The following is a 23,810-nucleotide window of genomic DNA, read 5'->3' as shown; positions in this document are numbered from 1 at the left end:
TATCTGTGAAATGGACCAAAGCTAGCAAAATGTCACAGAAAGCTGTCTGGCCTAGGAGTATTGGGAAAAGACAGGTCAGTGGTATTGACCTGTCTTGTATTTTCCCCCGAGAAACACTTGGCAATGTCTAGAGGAACTGGTGGTCAACACAGTGAAGAACAGGGTGTTACTGAACATCCCACAATGCTAGGTGCATCCCTGTTTTCCCCAACAAAGAACTATCCTACCCAGATTATCAATAGTGTCAAGACAGAAAAACTACCAAAAAGGGGTATCTGGTTATTGATACAAAAACACATACATATATACATATTATTTCTTCTCTTACAGCATTTTTTTAAAAATCAATGTTTAATTACAAATGATTTGTCCTACATGCCAGCAATACAAAGCGTTGCATTAGTACCACCAAAACCAAAGGAATTGGTGAGTCCAATAAGTCTGTTCTCAGTTTTCCATTCCTGTGCCTTCAGTGGAACATAATTAAGATCAAATTCTGGTTCTGTACAATCCAGGTTTAAAGTAGGTGGTAGTTTTCGATAATAACAAGCTAGTGTGGTGAAAGCTGCTTCAACCGCCCCTGCAGCTCCCAGCAGATGTCCTGTGGCTCCCTTGGTTGAGGAAACTGCAAGGTTGTACGCATGGCCTTTGAAAAGATGCTTGATAGCTTTGTTTTCAGCAGCATCTCCCAAAGGGGTGGAAGTAGCATGTGCGTTGACATAGGATATTTCTTCAGGTTGCACACCTGCATCTTTTACAGCAGCAGTCATACATCTAATAAAATAAGAAAACAAATTTATCAGGACTAAGTTTAATTTTAATAAGAAATTCTTTATACATGGTTTATGTGAAAGAAATAGAGGTATTAGGTATTTGATTATACTAGATGAAAATAATCCTAGCTCCAGTAACAGGACCCCATCCATCTTGGATTCTCACATGAGGCAGAATGCCACCTGCAAGCAGAATAGTAAGTCACACCCAGTACCTTGGATTGATTCATCACCATGAGTTAAACATAAAAATCCATGAAATCTATCATGTCTACTAAAGCTATAATTCCTTTTATTTGAGTTGACATTTTTTTCCTGGGGGAAAAAATCATGTTGATTTAAGACCAGAATAATTTTTCTTCTAGCAAATTTTTGTGACCAGGGTAAATGCATAGATTTTTAAATGTACAAATTTATGACTTTTAATTTTTTATATTTAAATGTAAAACTTGGCATTTTTCCCAATGATCTACTACTTCAATGCTTCAAGTAACCTTTCAAGACTCTCTTTATTTAGGCTATAAGAATAATAAATAAATATGAAGCCAAGCCAAAAACAAATTTTTAAAAAATCTCTGGAAGAACTTTTGAAAACTTCTTGATGTGGATACTTTTTCAGTTCCTGATCTGCAGGCTGCATGTATTCCTTTTTCTTTTTTAAATATTTATTTCATTTATTTAAAAGAGTGGAGAGAGAAATCTTCCACCAGCTGGTTCACTCCCCAAACAGCAGCAACAGCAACAGCTGGGGGTCGGCTAGGCCAAAGCCAGGAGCTGGAACTCCATTCAGTTCTCCCACACGGGTAGCAGGGGCCCAGTACTTGAGCCTTTCGGCTGCTTTCCCAAGGCACATTAGCAAGGAGCTGGATCAGGGAAGCAGGGCAACCAGGACTGGAACCTGGCACTCTGAGATGGGATGGCAACGTCATATAGGTGGTTGCTTGACCTGCGGTGCCACAACACCAGCCCCTGGGCTGCATGTATTTCTTAGCAGGAAGCTCATGATATAATCTGAAATTTGCTGAAAGGTTTCCCCTAATGTAATTATTTCTTCATCTAGCTAGTTACATGTCTAGCAGCAGCAACCACTCACCAAAATCCAAATTTTAATCTAGGGGTCAGTAAACTATGAGCCTTGGCCAAATGCCCACATTTATAAATAGTTTCACTGATACATATTCACAACTATTTGTTTCCATACTATTGTCTAAGGCTGCTTTCACACTCTAAGGGCAACCGTGAGTGGTTGCAACAGACTCAATGGCCCAAAACTCAAAAATATTTACTATTTGTCCTTTTAAAGAAAAGACTTACTAACTTCTAATTTAAAGGGGTAAAAAATACCATAGAATGTATGAAAGCTAACAAATTAGATTATATAGTAACACATTATCAAGGTCTTTCTGGGTTTTTTGTTACTAATTATCTTGTCTACAACATTTCACCGTTTTTCAAGGTGTGGTCTTACATCAGAGGCATCACCATCACCCAGGAGCTTCTCAGAAATGCTAAATCTCAAGTGCCAGCCTAGAGTTAGCATCAGTATTTTGAAAAGATCCATGGGCGTGAAAGGTTGAGAAGTAACTGATTTGAAAGTGAGCAGGAACAAGACATCTGAGAGGCCTGACTTTTCTCTCCAAAGCTGATGGAGGGCAACAGGTGAGGGCTGAAGGAAGGAGCACCTGACAGCTGTTAAGCACAGATGTATGTATGAAAGTTGGCAGACAAACATGGTCTTCCTCACAAATGTATTGCCCTTAACTAAAATCCAATTTTTGCACAGATATTCCAACATTTCAAGGGTTTAAAGCCAAAAAACAAAAAGAAAAAAAATCACTTTGCTTAGCCTAAAACAGAAAACAACAGAGATCTGTACACCAAGGCATTACTGGTTTTCCCTAATTTGGAACTCAGTCTCTTTTGAAAGAAGAGTAGGAATAAAACAGTCAATCTTTACCTTAAGGCACCTTCTCCCTCAGGATCAGGTGCAGTTATGTGACCAGCATCACCTGAGAGTCCATAGCCCAGAACTTCCGCATAGATCCGGGCCCCTCTTTGAACGGCATGACCATGTTCTTCCAGCACCAACACAGCGGCACCTTCTCCCATTACAAAACCATCTCTCTTTGGATGAAACGGTCGACACGCCAACTTAGGATCTGTGTTTGTGCTCAGAGCCCGAGCTCTGGCAAACCCAGCAAGAGATAATGGGCTAATGCAGGAATCTGTACCTCCAGCCACCATCACATCGGCATCACCATGGGCTATCAATCTATAAGAGTCACCTATGGCATGAGCTCCCGTGGTACAGGCTGTAGATACTGCATGATTGGGGCCCTTGAGTTTATATCGAATGCTGACCTGGCCTGCTGCCATGTTGATCAAAATCTTAGGGACAAAAAATGGGCTGACTTTATTGTAACCTTTTGTCTGGAACATCAAAGCTGTTTCAGAAACAACTTCAAGAGGAACCATTCCCATTCCAATGGCAACACCCGTAGCCACTCGGTCAGCTTCCGACTGAGGCTGCCAGTCGGAATCTCTCAAGGCTAACTCTGCTGCCCCAATGGCCATGACAGTGGGAGAAGACATGGCCTTCATGTCTGATTTGGACACAAAGGTCTCCTCATTGAACTCGCCTTCATCACAACCTCTTGGCACAAAAGCAGCGACACTGCAAGGGATACTCTTATACTCCTCACCAGCCAGCGAAACAATTCCACTCTCTCCTCGGAGAAGCCGGTCCCACACCAGCTGAGTTCCAACACCCAGAGGGGTCACCAAGCCAATGCCTGTCACGACAACCCGCCTTGGCAACCTGGGTGTCGGCACAGTTCCAAAAAACCTCCTTTTGCTTCTGACCCACTGGCATGATCTTGAATACAGAAGGCGAGGGCTTGGAAGCTTCAGGAAGTTTTGCAAGCAGTCTGACAGCATGGCTGATATTCAGAGGATCAGAAACACATCCCTGTAACAGACCACGACACACCCAGGAAAGATTCACCGTTAAAACCGCTGACGGGCCAAAGAAACGACAACCCAGGCATCGCCGATGCGAAATGTTAAATAAGCACAAGGCACATCATGTTACAAAACTGCAATTCATACTGTGTCTTCAAACCATTTGTGTAGACACAACTCCCTCTTTAGGTTTTAAGTACCCTCAGCTGTCTAAAGACACAGAGACCAAAATATGCACTAGTCAGCAAAATGGAAACTCTACGGTGAAAAATAAAAAGGAACCCCCAGACTGATCCGGGCTGGTTCAGGGTTACCGAGGGCTTATCCCACATGGAGTCAGAGGCACAGAAAACGCACCCAGGACCTACTCCGTGAGGCGGCGTTCGCGGCCATGGTCTGTCTTCAAGCCCTGGGAACCACCCCGCCTTTTCGAAAGCCGCTCAGGACCGAGTCCCGAGGACCGGGCTGACCATCGGCTGACCATCGGCTGACCATCGGCTCTGCGGCCAAGCGGGTCACCGGCGGGAGGAGCCCAGGTGATCGCCGCCGGGGCCCGACGCGGGCATCAGCGGGCGTCGCCCGCCCCGCACCGCCACACACGCCCCGCAGACCGCGAGGCCACAGGAACAGAAGCCCCCGGTGCCCTTCCCGAGATCCGACCCGGCTGCGGAGGGGGAGGACCAAGCGGAAGAGGAAAGCCGCAGCGGCTACCTGAGGCGCGGCTCGCGCCGTCGGCGGACGCTCGCGCACGCACGCGCCGTACGTACGCACGTGCGCGCCCCCGCGCCCGCCCGCTGCAGCCGGCGGCCGGGTGCCGCGTCACCTTGGCGGAGGTCAGACCGGCCTGGGCGGTCGGCCTAGAGGGCTCGAGAACCTGCGAATATCCAGCGAGATGGTGTTTCTGCCCATCTGAGAGAATTCTTTTTTTCAGCAGGGATAGCGTCCGAATAGTCCGTATTGACCACAGCATATTCTACAGCACTCCTAGAAAAAAAAAAAAAATTAAGGAAATCACTGTGGCCCCAGAGTCATTACAGCGTATCCTGGAGTTATCTAGAATAGTGAGTAAAATAAAACTAAGTCAAAGATGCCCAACATCAGGAAATTGTACTTGGTGGTACATCTTAATGCCGTGAAGCCATTTTAAGAAATCCTCCCTGGGAGTATTAATGTGTCAAGATGTTGATGCTATGTTTTAGAGTAAATCCAAATATGTCAATATGTCAATTTTTAAATTTTAATTAACACATGCAGTATGTCATTTTTAAAAACTTGAAATATCTGCAAGAGTGTACAGTGTGATTTGCCCGTTTTTTATTAGTGCTTGTGTCACAAAGTTTTTACATTTAACAAAACTTGGAGGAGCTGGTGACATAGCACACAAGGTTAAACTGCTGCTTGCTGTGCCAGCATTCCATATGAGCCCTGGTTGGAGTCCCAGCTGCTCCACTTCTGACCCGGCTCCCTGCCTCTGCACCTGGGAAAGCAGCAGAAGATGGCCCAAGTACTTGGGCGCCTGCACCCCTGTGGGAGACACAGTGAGCTCCAGGCTCCGGGCTGCAACCTGGACTAGCTTCTGCTGTTGTGGCCATTTGAGGAGTGAACCAGTGGAGGGAAGACCGTTCTCTCTTTCTCTAACTCTGCCTTTCAAATAAATACATAATATTAAAAAAAAAAAATTGCTCCATCTGAGACAGTACTCAAAACATCACGTGAAGTGTCAAATAAGAATGGAGAAAAAAATGAGAGATTTGAGACATTTAACTGTAAATTTAGTCTGAAAAATTTACTAACATTTGCTTAGAGCAGTCTGTGAATCTATTAAGGGAAAACATAGCCAAACCTCTTTAATTTTTTTTAAAAAAAGATTTTATTTATTTGAGAGGTAGAGTTGCAGACAGAGAGAGGGAAAGATAGAAAAGTCTTCCATCTGCTGGTTCACTCCCCAAATGGCCGCAATAGCTGGAGCTAAGCCGATCCAAAGCCAGGAGCCAGCAGCTTCTTCTGGGTCTCCCACATGAATGCATGCTGCCTAGGCCACTAGTAGGGAGCTGGACTGGAAGAGGAGCAGCCAGGACACGAACCAGTGCAGAGATGGGATTCCAGAGCCACAGGCTGAGGCTTAGTCTACTAATAGGAGTTTTCTCTAAGTCTCTGCTTCTGTGTAACTTTGCCATTTAAATAAATAAATAAGTCTTTTTTTTAAAAAAAAAAAAAGTGTAAGAGTAAGGCAAGGGCTGGATTACAAAAGCCTTGGGTATCATATGGAGGACTTTAGATCAAATCCAACACAGCCCTGGTCTAATCTGGAGTGCATTGCTCTTTCATTGAATCTAAATTTCCCTGTGAAGAAAATGGTTAGCTCTCATTCCTTTCACCAGAAGTTCCCCTACTCTGATGTCTTGAAAAAAGTCACTTCACACATTGACATTACATACTTGGCTCTAACACCCTGACTGTACAGTGTGGCAGGAGGAACCACAGAAAACGTTGGACCAGGAGAATGACATGGTCAGATGCGTGCTTTAGAAAGATCACTACTGCAGCTAAGTACAGGGAGGATGGAAGGATGTGGGAATGGAAACAGGGGAGAGGGTGACGCTAGGCACAGGATGAGGAGGACTTGGACTAAAGCCATGGCAAAGAACAGACATGCAGGAGATGTTGAGAAGCAAATGTCGCTAGGACAGTGTCCATACTAAGTGTGGGAGGTTTGTTTGTTTGTTTGTTTGTTTTATAGCTTGGAAGTCCTCCCCTTTCTCTCTTCTTTAACCTCTCAATTTAAGGATTCTGTTCAAATTCTTCCCCTACCAAGAAAATGTAAGCTACAATGACATTTTCCCTCCTTTAAATTAGTGCTTCTCAAATTTATTGTGTTAGGCCCCACCTTTAAAGATAGGGCTTAAGAATTGGTCTCCCTTACAAGTTCCTGGTAATGTTGGTGTTGCTGTTCTAAATTCATCATGACGTGCATGAAAACAGGGATTGTACTTGTCTGTTTCAGTGTTTCACTGTGCCTGGCATGGTGCTTGGCATTTAACAGTCACTTCATAAGTGTTTGGTTAATGAGTGAATTACAGAATGAATGGATGAACATATACCCTTGCCTTTCCTATATACATGTATTGTGCATTTCTTACCAAAGGGCTTTGGTTTTTCTCTTCACAGTAAGTTTCTCTATTGTCAGCTAAAAGGCTTTCTGTGTATAAGTTATTAGCATTATTTTTGTCTTCGCTGCTAGATTAAAACTATTTTATGCCAGTTTTCTCAGTCTGCTTTGCACACAGCAGGCACTGAATAAGTAGTTGTTGGTTCACTAATTTATGCAATCACACAATGGTGACTCACCACACCAGCACCCCAGTTCCTTGGTGCCAATATTTTCTACTTTTTTTTTTTTGAATGACAAAACTGATCTGTGGGGAGCAATCCGGACTGGACTGAGTTACTGGAATTAAGACTTATTCTATGCATCTGCTCTCCCACAATATGGCGCTGGGAGAGAAGTAAACAGCTTCCGCACAGCTGCCTCCAGTTCAACCAATTAACTGTAGGACTTGCTCCTGATTGGAGAGCAGCGTACTCGGCGTGTGGGCAGCCGAGTTGGGATTGGCGGAGGAGGACTATAAAGGAGGAGAGAGACGGCATGCACCGGGGAACATCTAAGGGGAACATCTATCTGAAGGAACACCCGTGCAGCCCCCGAGAAAGCCGGCCGGCGGTGTGCCGCTCCCCTGCGGAAGTGGGGAATGTGGCCAGGGGGAACTGCCCTTCCACGGAGGTGGAAGGGATAGTAGCCAACCCGGGAAGAACCAGCAGCAAACCCGGGGAGGGCCGAGCACTGATCCTGGGGAAATTTTAGTGGGTTATTTCTTTTTGCCATTCCATTTAAGAATAGTGCCACCATGTGTCAATTCTAAAGACAGTGTCTTTATTAAAGTTGGAATCCTGAAAAAAAATCACCATACAGGAACAACAATCAAAAAAAATCAAAATAATAGGAAGTTCAAAGTTTATTTAATATTAAGATTTTTGACAGTATAAGGAGATTAAGGAAAGTTTAATATCTTGCATTTTTTAAATGTCTCCAACTTGACTTACTGGAAGAAACAGTAGGAAAAAGAGTGAGACAAAATCTGCATTGTTGTAGAATCTTAAATAAAACCCAGGTTAAGGGATGGACATTTAGCCTGGTGGTTAGGATGTCAGTTAAGAAGTCCACAACCCACGTTGGACTATCTAGTCTGATAACTGGTTCCAGCTCCTACTTCCAAATTCCTGCCAGTGTAGACCTTGGACAGCAGTGGCAACCACTCAAGTAATTGGGTTCCTACTACCCACACAGGGGACCTGGATTGGATTCCTGGCCCCTGGTTTTGGCCCAGCCTCAGTAATTGCAGGCATTTGGGGAAGTAAGCCAGAAAATGGAAGCTAATTCTCTCTCATGTGCACACTTGACAAATTGTTTAAAAGAAGAAAAAAGACTTAGGTTTGCTTGCCCTGCACAGAACAAGCCAATCACTGACGCGGAGGTGATGGAAGAACGTAGGTGTCCACTTTGCAGCAGCAGTAAGCTCTTGCTCAATTCCCAGACTCTCTAAGATAAACATCACACCTGGGGTTGCATAGTGTGTGAACAGCTCCTCAGTGCTCATGGCCTTCCTTTCATTGGCCACTGATAGGAGGCTGGCATGTTCTGCAAATGCTGTGATGGCAGAGGGCTTGGTCCGTGGGTAGACTGGTCATTAATTTGTTTGATCAGGACCTGTGAAACATGTCAAAATAGAACCTATTATTAGGATTTTAACTCTAGAAGTGATCATTGAATTCTGAGTCTTGTGATCTGGGGTCTTGTGGGGACTGATCTTGCACTACTTCCTTAATTTAATGAGTTATTCTTAAGGAGTTGACTTGCAATCATCAATTGGAGACAGGGGGACTGCAAGCTAAGAGGCAAGGCTAGGGGCTGATAAAGTCTACAAGTGCATTAGCACAGGGACTCAGTTTCAGTGTTAATGTTATGGCATTGGTTTTTCACTGTGGATGCATGGTCCCCACAGAAGTACCCTATGGCCATTGTATCTGTGAAGGGAAGGCTGAGCTGATGGCATTCTGCCCCTCCTCTTACACACCTCCAATTCCAAGGCATTTCGCCTTGGTGTTTTGTGTATAAAGATTCTTCCTTAGACTTTATATGAAAAATGGCTTCTTTTTTTTAAAGTCATAATTGCCATATATTGTCATATTCTTATGTGATTATAAGGATAAACACATATAAATGGAAAAGAGAAACCCAAATTTAGGAGATTATCATTGGCAATAGAGACAGCTGGTTATATACCCAGTGCCACTCCCTTTCCCCTTATGTAGTTGTGGGAGGTGCCTGTCCGTGTAGGGACTACACTTGCCAGCCTCCACTCCCTCTCTGTTATCTAGTAGAAGCCTCATACTTGTCAAGGATCAGTGCAAACACTGTATATCATTTGTGGCATAGTGGGGTTAAGAAGTATGCAGGCCTTCTTTCTGCTCAATTAAATGAAGAAGTCTCAGAGGCCTATGGCAAGAGTTAGCAAACTACGCCTGTAGGACAAATCCAGCAGGCTGCAAGTCCGTAAATAAAATGTCAGAACAAAATCACACTCGTTTATTCTATGGAGCTACAAATGCAGAGGCAGAGTTAAATAAAGGCAGACCCTATGTCCTGCAAAGCCTAAAACATTTACTCTCTGGCTCTTAAATGTTTGTTGGCTCCTGTTCTAAGAATGGAAGAAGCCTGGGCCCACTAATGACTAATGACACCTGCATTATCAAACTCTTAGGTGAGCCAGAAAGGAATTATTCGTTAAGCCACCAAAAATTTTAGTTACAGCAGCTCGCCACATACTACCTGTTGAACACACTATTCTTGAAGCTAGTACAAAAAGTTATCATCTGGCAGATGAATGGTAGCAGAAATGGACTGCACAGCTCACAATTTTGCTCAGACACTGAAGAGAATTTTAAATCCTCAAAGTCAACATAAGATGAAGCATCGAGAAGATTTAAAGAGGCTTCTTAGGCAAACAAGGTATCTGAAAAACATGAAGTCAAGACACTAAAAGCATGATCCGTCCCGAAATAGCACCCTTGCTGTGTGGGATGCAAATGTTTATTCTCTGGCCCTCCCCCCACATCCTACTATTATTGTGGATGTGTTTCATGCTGGCCACCACATCCCACTGACGCGTGGCTCCTGAAGTTTACAAAACACTCCTTTACTGAATCCTATTATCTGAGCCGGGACTTAACCGACTTCAGAATCTGCATAACCAGGAACCCGTCAGGGCTGACGGCCAAGCTCCTTTTTTTTTGGACGGCTGTTGCTCGTTCCTTCCGGGGTCGTTCCTTCTGGGGGTCTTTTTCATCCATGGCTACTATCTGTCTAGCACCGCCTGGGCACAGAGGCCATAACAGTGTTTTATTGGTGGTGACGACAAGGAACCAGAAGCGGCCTCTCCACCTTCGCGGCCGGGTCCCGGCGGCTGGCACTCGGCGCTGAGGAAGCCGAGTTCCCCGGACCCTCTCGGACGCAGCCCACACCTGCACTCCGCGCCCCCGCCCCGGCCGGACACCGCCGTCCCTGCGGCCCCCGCCCCGGCCGGACACCGCCGTCCCTCCGGCCCCCGCCCCGCAGGCCCCCGCCCCGCAGGCCCCCGCCCCGGCCGGACACCGCCATCCCACCGCCGTCCCTCCGGCCCGCGCCCCGCCCCCGCCCCGCAGGCCCCCGCCCCGGCCGGACACCGCCGTCCCTCCGGCCCGCGCCCCGCCCCCGCCCCCGCCCGCAGGCCCCCGCCCCGGCCGGACACCGCCGTCCCTCCGGCCCGCGCCCCGCCCCCGTCCCCGCCCGCAGGCCCCCGCCCCGGCCGGACACCGCCATCCCTCCGGCCCCCGCCCCGCCCGAGGAGCCCCGCGACCCCGCCCCGGCCGGACACCGCCGTCCCTCCGGCCCGCGCCCCGCCCGAGGAGCCCCACGCCCCCGCCCCGGCCGGACACCGCCGTCCCTCCGGCCCGAGGCCCGAGCCCCGCCCCCGCCCGCAGGCCCCCGCCCCGGCCGGACACCGCCCCTAGCGGGCAGCGGCGGCGGCGGCCGCGCCGCGGAGGCGCCTGCTCAGTGCGGGACGCGCGCGCTCGGGCATGGCGGCGGCGGCGGCGGCGGCGCCGGGCGGCTCCTCGGGCTCGGCGTCCCCGGCCGTGGCCGAGCTCTGCCAGAACACCCCAGAGACCTTTCTGGAGGCCTCCAAGCTGCTGCTCACCTACGCCGATAACATCCTCAGGTGTGGGGCCGCAGGGCCGGCGGGGGGCCGGGGCGGGTGGGCCGCGGCGCCTGCTCGGCCCGGGGCTGAGGGGCGCCGACCCCGGCCGCGCGCAGGCGGCGAGGCCCGGAGGGGCCCGGGCCCGAGGGTGGCCCCGGCTCAGCTTCCAGCTCCGCCGGCCAGGCCGCAGCGCCGTGAGAAGAGCGAGTGCCTTCGCAGGTGTGACCGGGCGTTTGCTGGCGGCCGCCCAGGTGACCCGCCGCCTCTCGGCCTGGGGTTCGCCTGTGTTCAGTGCCCGGGCGGCGGTGCCAGCGGCGTGGCTGGCAGGTGCAGCCGCTTGTCACAGCGCGGTCCGCGACCGAGTGAACGTCTCAGGACTACTTTCTGCTCCTGTTTAGGAAGGGGTGGGCTTCACATGGTTTGGGCTTTTTTTTTTTTTTTTCTGCCCATGTTTGTTGGTTGCAATATTAACCATGGTGCTTCAGTTACACTTTATATATTAATATCTAGAGTCCACTTTGCAGTGCGATCCTTTAAGAATTAGTGAAGGTTGTCACCTTGGAGGAGACCTTACCCGTTGGGGGAATTGTCAGGCAAGGTTGATTATTGTCATGCTCCACCCCCGCCACCGCCAACTCTTCAGATCAGGCCGTGTGTCTTCAGGAGGGACATGGCTTTAGGGGAAGGGACTGGAGTTCCAGGTGCTTCCATGGAGTTCCCTCTTGGGTCACACTTGTGCAGGTTCTGGCGCGTCTTCCTCTTCTAAGCGGTGTGTGGATTGGCATGAAGTCTAAAAGTTCACTTTCAAGGCTGTAGGCACTATGTGACCCAATTTTTAGAGCAATTGCAAGTGCAGTTTTTAAACCCATGGCAGCAGCATTGTGTATTTAGGTAAAGTTAATGATTTTGAAAGTACACTGAAGGGACAAGCTGTTACCCCCTTATTATGTGCCAGGAGCTGTGAGAGATGCAGCACGTGGACTGTTCACAGCCAGAGAATTGTGACCTAGGTGAGGACCACCCTCCTTCTCTGTGACACCTTCTCAACTCACCTTGCCTACCCTTGGAGGCCATACGGCCCTTCCGAGTTCGCAGGTGCCCGTGGCTGCTGTGAGCGAATTTATAGGCTGTGTTCTCCCGAGGCCATCAGCTTGGTCTTCCAGCCTGGAAAGCCAGCCATCAAACTGTTTTAATCCTGCTGTTCAGAGAAGGCGGGTGGCCTTGTGATGAGGATTCACTCCTGCTTCCCGGCCAGTGGAACCAGGGTGTTTTGCGGAAGGAAACCTTTGCATGCGAATGACTGTGTGCATGGTAATCATTTTGAATGTTTGGTAAACTGAAAGATTCTTGGTATGGAATCAGTCCATGTACTGTCTTTACTGTGGCTTGATTCTGATGTTCAAGAGTTTCTATCTAAAAGGGGAATTATGAATTTGGAACTCAGATAATTGGAGATGGTATTGAAAACTGCACTTTTTAGTTTTTCTTAGCTGATAGTGTCCCTAACGTCATATTCTCAGAGTTCAAACCCCTTCAGGCTGGGGGACAGTGAGACAGCGGGTGGGGATGTGGAGGCTTGCCAGCTTCCTACAGGAAAGCCTCAGATCCCCTCCGCGTCTCCCACCACTTGACCTTACAGATCTGCTGAGCTAACTGCAAAATACAGAAGCTCAAGATTGTCTGTTCCCCACGCTGTTCGGGGCAATCTAGCATTAGAGGTAAGGGATTGTGTAAAGGGTTTTGGTTTGCTGTCCCTTGCTCTTACCTCAGGAAATGACATACAGTTTCCTAGAATGAGTGCTGAAGTGAGAATTTCATCAGGTTTTTATTAAGCACCAGTACTTGTCACTGTACACACTGAATCTCAAAAGTAATACTTTTGGTTCAGTTTTAAATGTATGCTTTGGATGATATTTAGCCTATCCTCCAACTGATAGCCATCAGTGTAATTATAGAATAAAATACGTGCTAATTTGCAGGCATAATATGTCATGGATTTGAACCTTTTTTTCTGTTCACTGACTCTTAGATAAAATGACCTGTCCTCTATGGTATCTACTTTCCCCAAAATTTGTAGCAGTTTCATTGACATTCTATAGGGGTTTGTAGAGCATTTGTTCCATTTATTCTTTAAAAGATATCCTGATTTTTCACTAATTTCCTTTGTACACTGCACACAATTATTGATGATAAACTGCACTGGCTAGTGATAGGGAAGAGCCAGCAATGGAAAAGTGGCTTATTTATCCAAAGAATATAAATCTGTTTTGTAAAAACACACAGTTATGAAAAGGGGCAACGTCATGTCCTCTATGGACAATTCCATGAGAGTATTTAAGTGCATGCGTGTTTATGTGAGGAGATAGCAAGAGGACCTGACATGGTACAGTTTTGAGAATAGAAGTTTGATGAGATAGGACCAGTTGGTGGAGTAGCAGAGACTGTATATCTGACATGATCTCCAAGATCACAGTTTCTAAGGTCAAAGAGAAGCATAAAATGAGAATGCTTCATGCAGAATAGTAGTAAGACACATGACATTGATTCCAGTTGTAAAGCTATTATATACTCATAAATGCAGATGGATTGGAGACAGGCAGTATAGGCAGGAATTGGCAGTTCTAATCACTGGATGCATGGAGTAGAGCTATAGTAGACAAAATAATCGAAAGAACTCTGACACCTGGATAAATTGAGGATAGAGGGTAGTTAATTGAGGATTGGTAAGCTTGTTGATACCTTGCGTGAGTTATTATAAACTTTATAATCACACCAGTGGATTTAAATCCTACTCAACCATTTCCTAAGAGTATGATCATAGATGATTTATGTAAACTTTTTGGGCTTCAGTTTCCTCAAACAGAAATATAAGATCTGGCACGCAGTATGCAGCTGCCACTGATGTTGTCTGTTGTTGGTATTATTCACTTTTTCATGTTAAACAGACTAAATGAGGTATACAAGTTGTCAGCAACACAGATTGCTAGAGTTAGAACCGGAGTGAGTGGATTTAAACATGCTTCTTAAGGCATAGTTGTTTTTGAAAAATATATGTATATCTCAGAAAAACAGGTTTTCAGAAGGACTAGATAAAATTTACTAATAAAAATGCAAGATTATAGGACATAATCCTACCAAATTTCGATGTATGTGAAATCCCTCTGGGATTTTGCATTCTTTAAGGAGGCTAATTAATAGTTAAATATATTTAATTCTCAATGTTTCTAAAATACTAAAATAGAGATGAGCATTTCATATTTTCATTTTTCTGAGATGGTATTATTGCTTACTATTAACATGTCTTACAATCTTAGAAACATGGTAATTATGACTTTTTTAAAAAAGATTTATTTAGTTAGTTGAAAGAGTTACAGAGAGAGGGAGAGATAGAACTTACATCCACTAATTCACTTCCCAGATGACACAATGGCTAGGGCTGGGCCAGGGCAAAGCCAGGTGTCAGAAGCTTCCTCTAGGTCTCTCACGTGCGTGGCAGGGGCCCAAGCACTTGGGCCATCCTCCACTGTTTTTCCCAGTCCATTAGCAGGGAGCTGGATCAGAAGTGGAGCAGCCGGGACTCAAACCAGCACCCATATGGGATGTCCGCATTGTAGGTGACATCTTTACCCATGATGCCACAACTCCAGCCTCAGATTATGACTTTTAAAGTAGAAAATATGATTTTTTCTTACCATTCAATTATGAAAGCAGACTAATTTTCCATAAGTTAAGTGACTTGGGCCGGTGCCGCAGCTCAACAGGCTAATCCTCTGCCTGCGGCGCCGGCACCCCGGGTTCTAGTCCCGGTTGGGGCGCCGGTTTCTGTCCCGGTTGCTCCTCTTCAAGTCCAGCTCTCTGCTGTGGCCCGGGAGGATAGCCCAAGTGCTTGGGCCCTGCACCCGCATGGGAGACCAGGAGAAGCACCTGGCTCCTGGCTTCGGATCAGCGTGGTGTGCCGGCCGCTGGGGGGTGAACCAACGGAAAAGGAAGACCTTTCTCTGTCTCTCTCTCTCTCACTGTCCACTCTGCCTGTCAAAAAAAAAAAAAAAAAAAGACTTGATAGATAACCATGGGGTAAGACAATTAGGAAGACACCAAAACAAATTCACAGTGATGGTTGAGTGAGAGTTGAGATGCAGGAAAATTTGCTGCCCTTCGAAGGCCCCATTCATTCAACACTAACCCCACCACCACACATTAAAAAAGAAAAAGCAAAGGTATAAAATAATTGGTAACAAACAAATTCAACATTAGAAGTTGCAGAATTAATGAACAGCAGAGATAGAAAAATATCACGTCGAGGTGGCCATTTGGCCTAACGATCAAGATGCCAGCATCGCATATTGGAGTGCCTTGGTTTGAGGCCCAGCTCAAACTCCCAACTTTATCTTCCCACCAGTACAGACCCTGGGAGGCAGTGATAATGGCGCCAATGGCTGGGTCCCTGTGTCCATGTGGGAGACCTGGATTGAGTTCCCAGCACCTAGTTTCATCTCTGACCTAGCCCTGGCCATTGTGGGCATCTGGGAAGTGAACCAATAAACAGGATCCCTCTCTACCTCTTTGTCTGCTTTTTCAATAAATGGGGACAAACTTTTTTAAAAGAAAAAAATCAAAGCACTACAGTGAAAATTGAGAAAAACATGCCATGAAAAGTAAGTTAATGGGAGAAGAGCAAGCAAAGATGAGAATGATCCTTAAGGGTCTCTTAGTTAGTACAGGATGAAGAATGTGGTAATGATTTCAAGGATGATGAGGACAATGGGATGAAGGAGACAAATTACAAGTTGAAGTGTTTGGTACTTTTCCAAAGACAGGAAACAAGGTTTGATGAATTTGGCTCTGATGGCCCTACAGTCAGATTCTCTGAGCACTTTGAGGGCAAATTTTTGTCATCATTTGTCGCTCAAGACCATGTCTGGTCTGCTCAACATAGCCAATATGAGAAGGATAGGATTTGAGGAACTTTGTATGACTGTCATGGTTAGTCCCTGATGGTAATATGCTTTCAGTGAGAAAAACCAATAAATGATGGGTGAGGTTTAGAGGTATTCTAAAAACAGATAATCGCTCACTGAAAACTGAAGAGGAAAATCTGACCTATCAACATATAGTAAAACGTGTATCAAAATAAGTTATATTACAGTAACTAGCGTTTTATAGGAATTTTTAAACGTTGGTCAAGGTGGAAACAAACACTAGAAAATTAAGCCCAGAAAGACTTTTATGCAGAGATCTGGAAGCTGTTGAGTAAAAATAGATGAAAATAGCCCAAGCAGTTTTGATCCAGGTGGGCTATACTATCCCGGTGGTATTGATATGTTATTACCCTGTGAAATGTATTGAGTATTATGGAAAGATACCTCAGTTATCCCCAGCTAGTGTTGATAGATGCAGAATTATTTTAAAGTTACAGCTTTTTATTTAAGTGGTAAGAAAGATTGCTACACTTCTGTGGCACGGATGCCAGGAATGCTGAAGGCTGCACTACTCAGAGAAGGCTCCCCAGCAAATGTTAATAGTTCTGAGGTTGAGAAACCCTGATCTGATGCATAGAATAAAGGAATAGAGCATACATTTTTATTTTTAAAAATTTGTATTCAGATAAAGAAAGCTCCTACATGCTGGTTCACCTGCCAGGTGTCCACAACAGCTGGAGCTGTGCCTGGCTGAAGCCAGGAGTTCAGTAGGGGTCTTGTGCATGGGTACAGGGACCCAAGTACTTGAGCCATCACCTTTTGCCTGACTGGGTTTGCATTAGCAGGGAGGTGGAATTAGAAATGGACATGGGACTTGAACCCAGGCACTCTCATATGGAGTGTGGGCATGCCAAGCAGTATCCCAACCGCTGGGCCAAATCCCTAGTAAAATTTTATTTCCCAACTCCATGATTCTCGGATTACCTGTGGTGAAGAGCAGTGTTTTTGTTTTTAATCTCCAGTTCTTGTGGACATGTAACTTTGTAAAATACAATGAGAACTTCGTGGTGTTATCGAATTGCTATAAAAATGACTGAATAAATGACTGAATATTCTATATTTCTCATGGCTATAGATCAGTATCAATCTGTGGACATTTGGAATAGCACCAGTTAGAGCTTTTGTCTCTGAATGTTCTGTAATAAAATTGTATAATTTTTGAAATCAGGAAAAGATTTTTAAAACACAAAATTAGTATTCATAGCAGTTTGGTAACAGGAAGTTATGTATGGAAAACAAATGCAAAATTTGTTGAAACTTGCACAATTAAAATATTTGGGTTTGGGTTTTATATTAGAATAAATAGAGGACATGTACAGGTAGGACAAGGGTGGTAGATTAATTGTCAGAGTGTTCCCATCCTCCATCCCCTACCCTGGTCAGATCCCCTCAGCACTCCTTTCTGTGGAGCCTTGACACAAGACAGACCTTAACATAGTGCTTACGGGAGCTACTACCATTTTAAGGCAGATGTGCCAGACTATACCATGTTCTGAGGGTCTGTTAAGTGCAGTATTCTGATTATCTTGGATTTTCTTTCTGATTTTAATAAGTTTTTCTGATTCATCAACCTTATTTTAAAAGTTTCAATTTGAAGCTTATGTGTTTGGTATTCATTTTATGTTTACTCAAATAGGGGGCTCGTGCTGTGGCTTAGTAGGTAAAGCCACTGCCTGTGGCACTGGCATCCCAGCTGGTTCAAGTCCCAGCTGCTCCACTTCTGATCCAGCTCCCCACTAATGTGCCTGGGAAAGCAGCAGAAGATGGCCCAAGTTCTTGGGCCCCTGCATCTATGTGGGAGACCTGGAAGAAGCTCCTGGTTCCTGACTTCAGATTGGCCCAGCTCTGGCCTTTGCAAATATTTGGGAAGTGAACCAGCAGATGAAAGATCTCTCTGTCTCTCTCTCTCTCTCTCTCTAACTCTGCCTTGCAAATAAATAAATAAATAAATGTTTCCCCAAAAATCTTAATTATGGTAAAAGAAATTTATATGAATATATATTATGTCTATACTTGCTGTGTAAAAAATACATGCAATCTTGACTAAAACAGAACGTATAGTGGCTGGCACCGTGGCTCAATAGGCTAATCCTCTGCCTTGTGGCACCGGCACACCGGGTTCTAGTCCCGGTCGGGGCGCCGGCTTCTGTCCCGGTTGCCCCTCTTCCAGGCCAGCTCTCTGCTATGGCCCGGGAGTGCAGTGGAGGATGGCCCAAGTGTTTGGGCCCTGCACCCGCATGGGAGACCAGGAAAAGCACCTGGCTCCTGGCTTCGGATCAGCGCAATGCGCTGGCCGCAGCGGCCATTGGAGGGTGAACCAACGGAAAAAAGAAGACCTTTCTCTCTGTCTCTCTCTCTCACTCTCACTGTCCACTCTGCCTGTCCAAAAAAAAAAAAAAAAAAGTATAGTAAAAGCAATTGCTGGTCAAGGGAAATTAAGAAAATCAAGTGATTACAACATATTTCTTGATTCTTGTTTCTTGGAAGTATAGTTTTTGAGAGCTATGATCCATTTTTATATAGCTTAATTTATTTCACAAATAATTATTAATCATCACCTCTGTGCCAAGCACCATTCTAGATAATGGTGATTCGTCAGAGTAAAATAGAATCTTCTGCTCCTCCTAGAGTTACATGATTTTTTTTTTTTTTTTAAGCAACCTGAACGTATTCAGCTTCACAAACACAGTAAAGGGGGCTGGCACTATGATGTAGTAGGTTAAACCTCCATCTGCTGCACTGGCATCCCATATGGGCACTGGGTCATAACCTAGCTCCTCCTCTTCTGATCCAACTCCTTGCTAATGACCTGGGAAGGCAGTGGAAGATGGCCCAAGTGCTTGGGCCCCTGCACCCATATAGAAGACCCAGAAGAAGCTCCTGGTTCCTGCATTTGGATTGGCCCAGTTCCAGCCATTGCAGCCATTTGGGGCGTGAACCAACAGTTGGAAACTCTCTGTGTCTCTCCCTCTCTCTCTAACTCTGCCTCTCAAATAAATTTTAAAAATCTTAAAAAAAAATCGGTAAAGTTAAAATGTTCCATGGATTTTGTTTGTGGTAGCATTAATATTTTGAGCTGTGATATTAAAAAATGAGATTGTGCTAAATGTACACTGAGGTAAGAATCACAAAACTGGACTACTTTTCCAGACTTCTTCCTCTTTAAAATTGGAGTTTGTGTTACTATGGAGGAGAGTAGCCAGTAAAAAAAGTGAAAAGGAATGCAACAAAACTAGGAAGAGCATAAATTTATACACACACACACACACACACACATATATAAAATTCAACTTCTGTTTAAAATATTTATTTGTTTATGTATGTATTTATTTATTTGAAAAGCAGGATAATAGAAAAGAGACAAACAGATTTTCTATCCACTGGTTTATTCACCAAATGGCCACAACAGCCAGGGCTGGGCCAGGCAGAAGCCACGAGCCAGGAGCTCCATCCAAGTCTCCCACATGGATATCCGGGGCCCAAGCCCCTGGACCATCATCTGCTGCTTCCCAGGGAGCTTCTCAGTTAGCAGGGCACTGGATCAGAAGCAGAGCAGCCTGGACTCACCAGTGCTCATATTGGGTGTTGGTGTTGTAAGTGGCACTTAACCCTCTGCACCACAGTGCAAGCCCCATATAATCCAACTTTTTTTTTTTTCCCCAGAAACCCTAATGATGAAAAATACAGATCTATCCGGATTGGAAACACAGCTTTTTCTACTAGACTCTTGCCTGTCAGGGGAGCTGTGGAGTGTCTATTTGAAATGGGTTTTGAAGAGGTATGTATGTTCATGATTTCTCTCTGCCTGCTTCATATACAAAGCAGTCATCTTCGTGTTGATAAATAATTGTTAGAAAAAGATGTTGTCTTTTTTTTAACTGGATGTTTGGAGAATCTGTAGAACTAGTTATTTCTTCAGCTATTTGACATTTAAAAATCATATATTGTGGGTACTTCAGAAAGTTGATGGAAAATGTGTACTATGAAAAAAAACTATGCATGGATTTCAAAATGTTTTACACCAAGATAAGCTTACTTTTTTATTCCATTTTCCATGAACTTTTAAAATTGCCTCATAGGCCGGCGCCGCAGCTCACTAGGCTAATCCTCCGCCTTTGGCACCGGCACTCCGGGTTCTAGTCCCGGTTGGGGCGCCGGTTCTGTCCTGGTCACTCCTCTTCCAGTCCAGCTCTCTGCTGTGGCCCAGGAAGGCAGTGGAGGATGGCCCAAGTGCTTGAGCCCTGCACCGGTGGGAGACCGGGAGGAAACACCTGGCTCCTGGCTTCAGATCGGTGCAACACGCCAGCCGTAGCGGCCATTTTGGGGGTGAACCAACGGAAGGAAGACCTTTCTCTCTGTCTCTCTCTTTCACTGTCTAACTCTGCCTGTAAAAAAAAAAAATTACTTCATATACTTCAAAGTCACTGTAAAATACAATAGCTCTCCACAAGGAGAGACTCACAAGGCTCAGTCCTTTAAAGGAAAGGAGGGTTGAACATGCAACCCAAAGACTGAGCACATACCTGATTTGTGAGTTGATATGAATAGTTATAGGGTCTAACCATCTGTCTCCAGTAAGAAAGAATAATTGTGAAGTAATTACAAAAGAATTGAGTCCAGTTGCACAGAGAAGTGTTCTCTTCTCTGCCTAGAGGAATCTTAGTATTTTTTTGTCTTGTTTTTATTTCAAAAGAAAAGTTTGTTGTTTCCATCTTCAGGAATCTTGTGTCCTAATTTAATGACACAACGAAAGTAATTATCGTGATTGTGAATTCTCTTATTACACCCTTAGCTGTTTCTTGTTTGTGGAGTATTGAAAGAAGTGGAACCAGGTTGTAGGGGCTTGAGCAGCAAGCAGCAGTTGGGATTGGCAGGTGTAGAAATGTTAGCTAGGCTTCACTGCCCTAGGACACACTTTCCTCCCTGTCTGCTTCCTGCGGCAAATTCCATCCCAGCACCTGAGGGTACGGAAGTGAACTGGGTGGATACAGTCCCGTCTCTTACAGAGTTTGCCTTCTTTAGGTTAAACAGACAGTAGACCTGGGGGAAACAAGAAGAAAGTAAGACAGGGTCACGCAGGCATCAACATAGAAGCAGTGGTCTGGGAGACCTCTGAGGCAGTAGCATTTGTGCTGGCACCTGAGTGATAAGCAACTAACATACCTGAAACTCTGGGGTAAGAGTATTTTAGGCAGCAGGTTAACATTTGCAAAGGATTCCTAGTAGGACTGCCTTTGACACACAGAATAGCTGCAGGAACAGCAGCGACCAGCACTTGTCGGGTTTTGAGGATTATGGAGATTTCTTAGACTTGATTCTGAGTGAGATAGGAAGCCATCAGAAAGTTTTCAGCAGGGAAGAATATTTTCAAAGATTACTGTAGCTGTTGTAAAAATAATAGGGTCAGGGATGAAGAAGGGAGACAGACAGCTTACGTTAGTCTAAATAAGAGATGGTCGTGGTTTGTGAGTCCCAGGAGAGCAGGGCTTTTCGTTTCGTTCCTCGTGCTGCTAGCTCTTGCAGTAGTGCCAGCACATTTCAGATGTTGGGCATTCTATAAACAGTTGTTGGCTTGAGTACACGTGGTAGTGGAGATGAGAAATAGATGAATCCAGGATTACTTTTTGTAATCTTTTGCTACTTTTGCTACTTTTGTAGCAGTGTAAACAAGACTTGCTGCTGAATCAGGTGTTTGATATCAGAGAGGAAGAAATCAGGATTCGTGGTTTTGGTTGGAGCAACTCAGTGGATGGGAGTACCAGTAATTGAGATGGAGAAATCTTTCAGAGTGGCAGATTTCTGGAGGGAAATCATCACCTGTCTTTTGGACAACTTGACTAATTTGTTGTTAAATACTATTCACTAGAGACATCAAATAAATGATTGGATATATGAATCTATGAAAGGTCAGGCGGGGAAATAAGTTAGGGTATTGATTATAAGTTACATACAGCCATCTGAATATAGAGAATTTGAAATGACAGCATTGCTGATTTGGTCCAAGATTTTGAGACTCAAATTGGACAGGAAATTTTAGTAAATAACAACTAGAGGCTAATTAATAACAACTAATGTTTATGGTTGAAGTGTCATAGATTCAATGAAATCAGATTTGTCTTTTCATTCAGAAAGTATTTGGGTACCAGGTAAGTTAACCAGCCATCCCAGTTTGCCTAGCACTGAAAATCCCACATAGCAGAACACCCCTCAGTCTCAGGCACACTGGGTGATTGGGTACCCTAGTGCCAGGTAACAAGTCATGGTGAGACTTGCAGCATTTGATGCAAATGCAGTCACAGTTTCAGAAAAATTTAACATGTTTTGAGAAGGCTAAATTAAAAGCTTCTGACTGGGCCACACAGCAGACTTACAGAATGACAAATGCCCTAAATAGCACTGTGACCTCAGAACCTGCCCTTAAAGCATTCAGATCTGGCTGAAAAGCCCACAAGAGCATTTCAGGCAGGGAACGCCAAGACACTGTGGCAAAAAATGATCTACACGAAGGATCTCTGTGAGTGAGATCCCAGTGGAAAGGAGGGGCCATCAAACAAGGATGTACTTTCCTCTGAAGGGAGGAGAGAACTTCCACTTTGCTTATGGCCCTGTCTAAATATGATCAGAGTCAGTGAACTCAGGGGCTTCCATAGCCTTGGCAACTCATGACAAGAGCCTCGGGTGATTACTGACGTCATAAATAAGAGTGTCAATTGTTAAATCAACAACAGGAGTCACTGTGCACTTGCTCCCCATGTAGGAACTCTGTCCTTAGAGTTGTTACTATGAGAATTACCGGTAAAACTTGTCTTCAAACAGTAGTTTATACTTTGTGTGTCTGTGTGGGTGCAAACTGTTGAAATCTTTACTTAGTATAGAGTTGATCTTCTGTATATAAAGATAATTAAAAATGAATCAATGAAGAATTGGATGGGAGAAGGAGTTAGGAGATGGGATGGTTTGGGGTGGGAGGGCGGGTATAAGGGAAAGAACTGCTATATTCCAAAACTTATGCCTATGAAATTTATATTTATTAAATAAAAGCTTTCAAAAAAAAAGTTTCTGACTGGCTTTAGTCTTCACGTCTCAGGACCTAAAGAAGTAGTTTTATCAGTGTGACTAAGCAGCAGGAGACATTAATGCAGCTGAAACTGAACTTGTGAACTTTTGGGTTGAAGAATAAGTCTGAAATCTATCCCAGAATTTATAGCTGTATATTAAGACCCCTGATACTTTCAGACCCACTTGTCTCTGAGCATGCATTGTTTTTTATGAAAATTCTGAGAGTAAAACTGAGGAACGGTGGAATCCAAATGGGTATGTGACCCTACAGTTTAATTTAATGGAGTGATTCTCAAACAGGAACCATATCTACCCTCTACCTGCATCCTCCTTCATACTCTGGTGATGGTGGGCTATAGGAAATTTGTGAGGGTAGTTTCGGTGGTTTCCATGACTGCAAGATATTACCAACATTTAATGGTCAGAGACCAGGTTTGTTAAACATGCTACAGTGAAAATTGCCATAGCAAAAATACTTTGAGAAACAAGTTTGTTAAATTCTAGAACTCTCCTGGATTCCTTTAAATGTTATTGGATCTAGTACATTAAGCCTATTTTGTCCTTTTGTGAAAGTAAGAGTGCTGTTGATTAAACTTTTTGGTACAGGCATTTTGGCCATAGTTACATATTCTTCTAGAAGAGATGGAAAGGAAAGGAACAAGGCATGAGCAACACCTCTGTCTTATGGGGCGCTCTCTGACGTGTGGGCTGAGACCCGGATCCCGATACCCAACATGCTGTTTTCC

The 23,810-nt window shown here is 44.9% G+C and overlaps 2 protein-coding genes across 7 annotated transcripts in view; one reads left to right on the top strand and one right to left on the bottom strand.

Annotated features, from left to right (window-relative positions):
- Positions 1–332: 332 nt before the first annotated feature.
- On the bottom strand, positions 333–10,373 carry OXSM (3-oxoacyl-ACP synthase, mitochondrial). 3 transcript variants are annotated; one of them, XM_017346751.4, is made up of 5 exons: positions 9,612–10,373; positions 8,350–8,499; positions 4,092–4,718; positions 2,731–3,741; positions 333–774 (listed from the first exon to the last, which is right to left on the bottom strand). In XM_017346751.4, exons 4-5 carry the CDS (start codon positions 3,708–3,710, stop codon positions 372–374), a joined length of 1,383 nt encoding a protein of 460 aa, XP_017202240.4. In that variant the 5' UTR covers positions 3,711–3,741; positions 4,092–4,718; positions 8,350–8,499; positions 9,612–10,373; the 3' UTR covers positions 333–371. The 3 variants fall into 3 exon arrangements, with proteins under 3 accessions (XP_017202240.4, XP_069928981.2, XP_069928979.2); XM_070072880.2 differs by having other exon boundaries at positions 4,103–4,718; XM_070072878.2 differs by having other exon boundaries at positions 4,446–4,718.
- A 510-nt stretch (positions 10,374–10,883) lies between these two features.
- The window catches only part of NGLY1 (N-glycanase 1), a 71,344-nt gene continuing 58,417 nt past the window's right edge, over positions 10,884–23,810 (top strand). For all 4 annotated transcript variants that reach the window (XM_051818512.3, XM_051818511.3, XM_070072877.2 and 1 more), the window contains exons 1-2: positions 10,884–11,047; positions 19,669–19,783. In XM_051818512.3, the coding sequence (XP_051674472.3) occupies positions 10,908–11,047; positions 19,669–19,783 (255 nt within the window). In that variant the 5' untranslated portion in view covers positions 10,884–10,907. The remainder of the gene's footprint in view (positions 11,048–19,668; positions 19,784–23,810) is intronic.

The sequence above is a fragment of the Oryctolagus cuniculus genome, chromosome 4 (assembly GCF_051225735.1).
Source record: "Oryctolagus cuniculus isolate XC-2025 breed Fujian yellow rabbit chromosome 4, ASM5122573v1, whole genome shotgun sequence".
Lineage (NCBI taxonomy): Eukaryota > Metazoa > Chordata > Mammalia > Lagomorpha > Leporidae > Oryctolagus > Oryctolagus cuniculus.
This window is presented reverse-complemented; position numbering and strand designations above follow the sequence as displayed.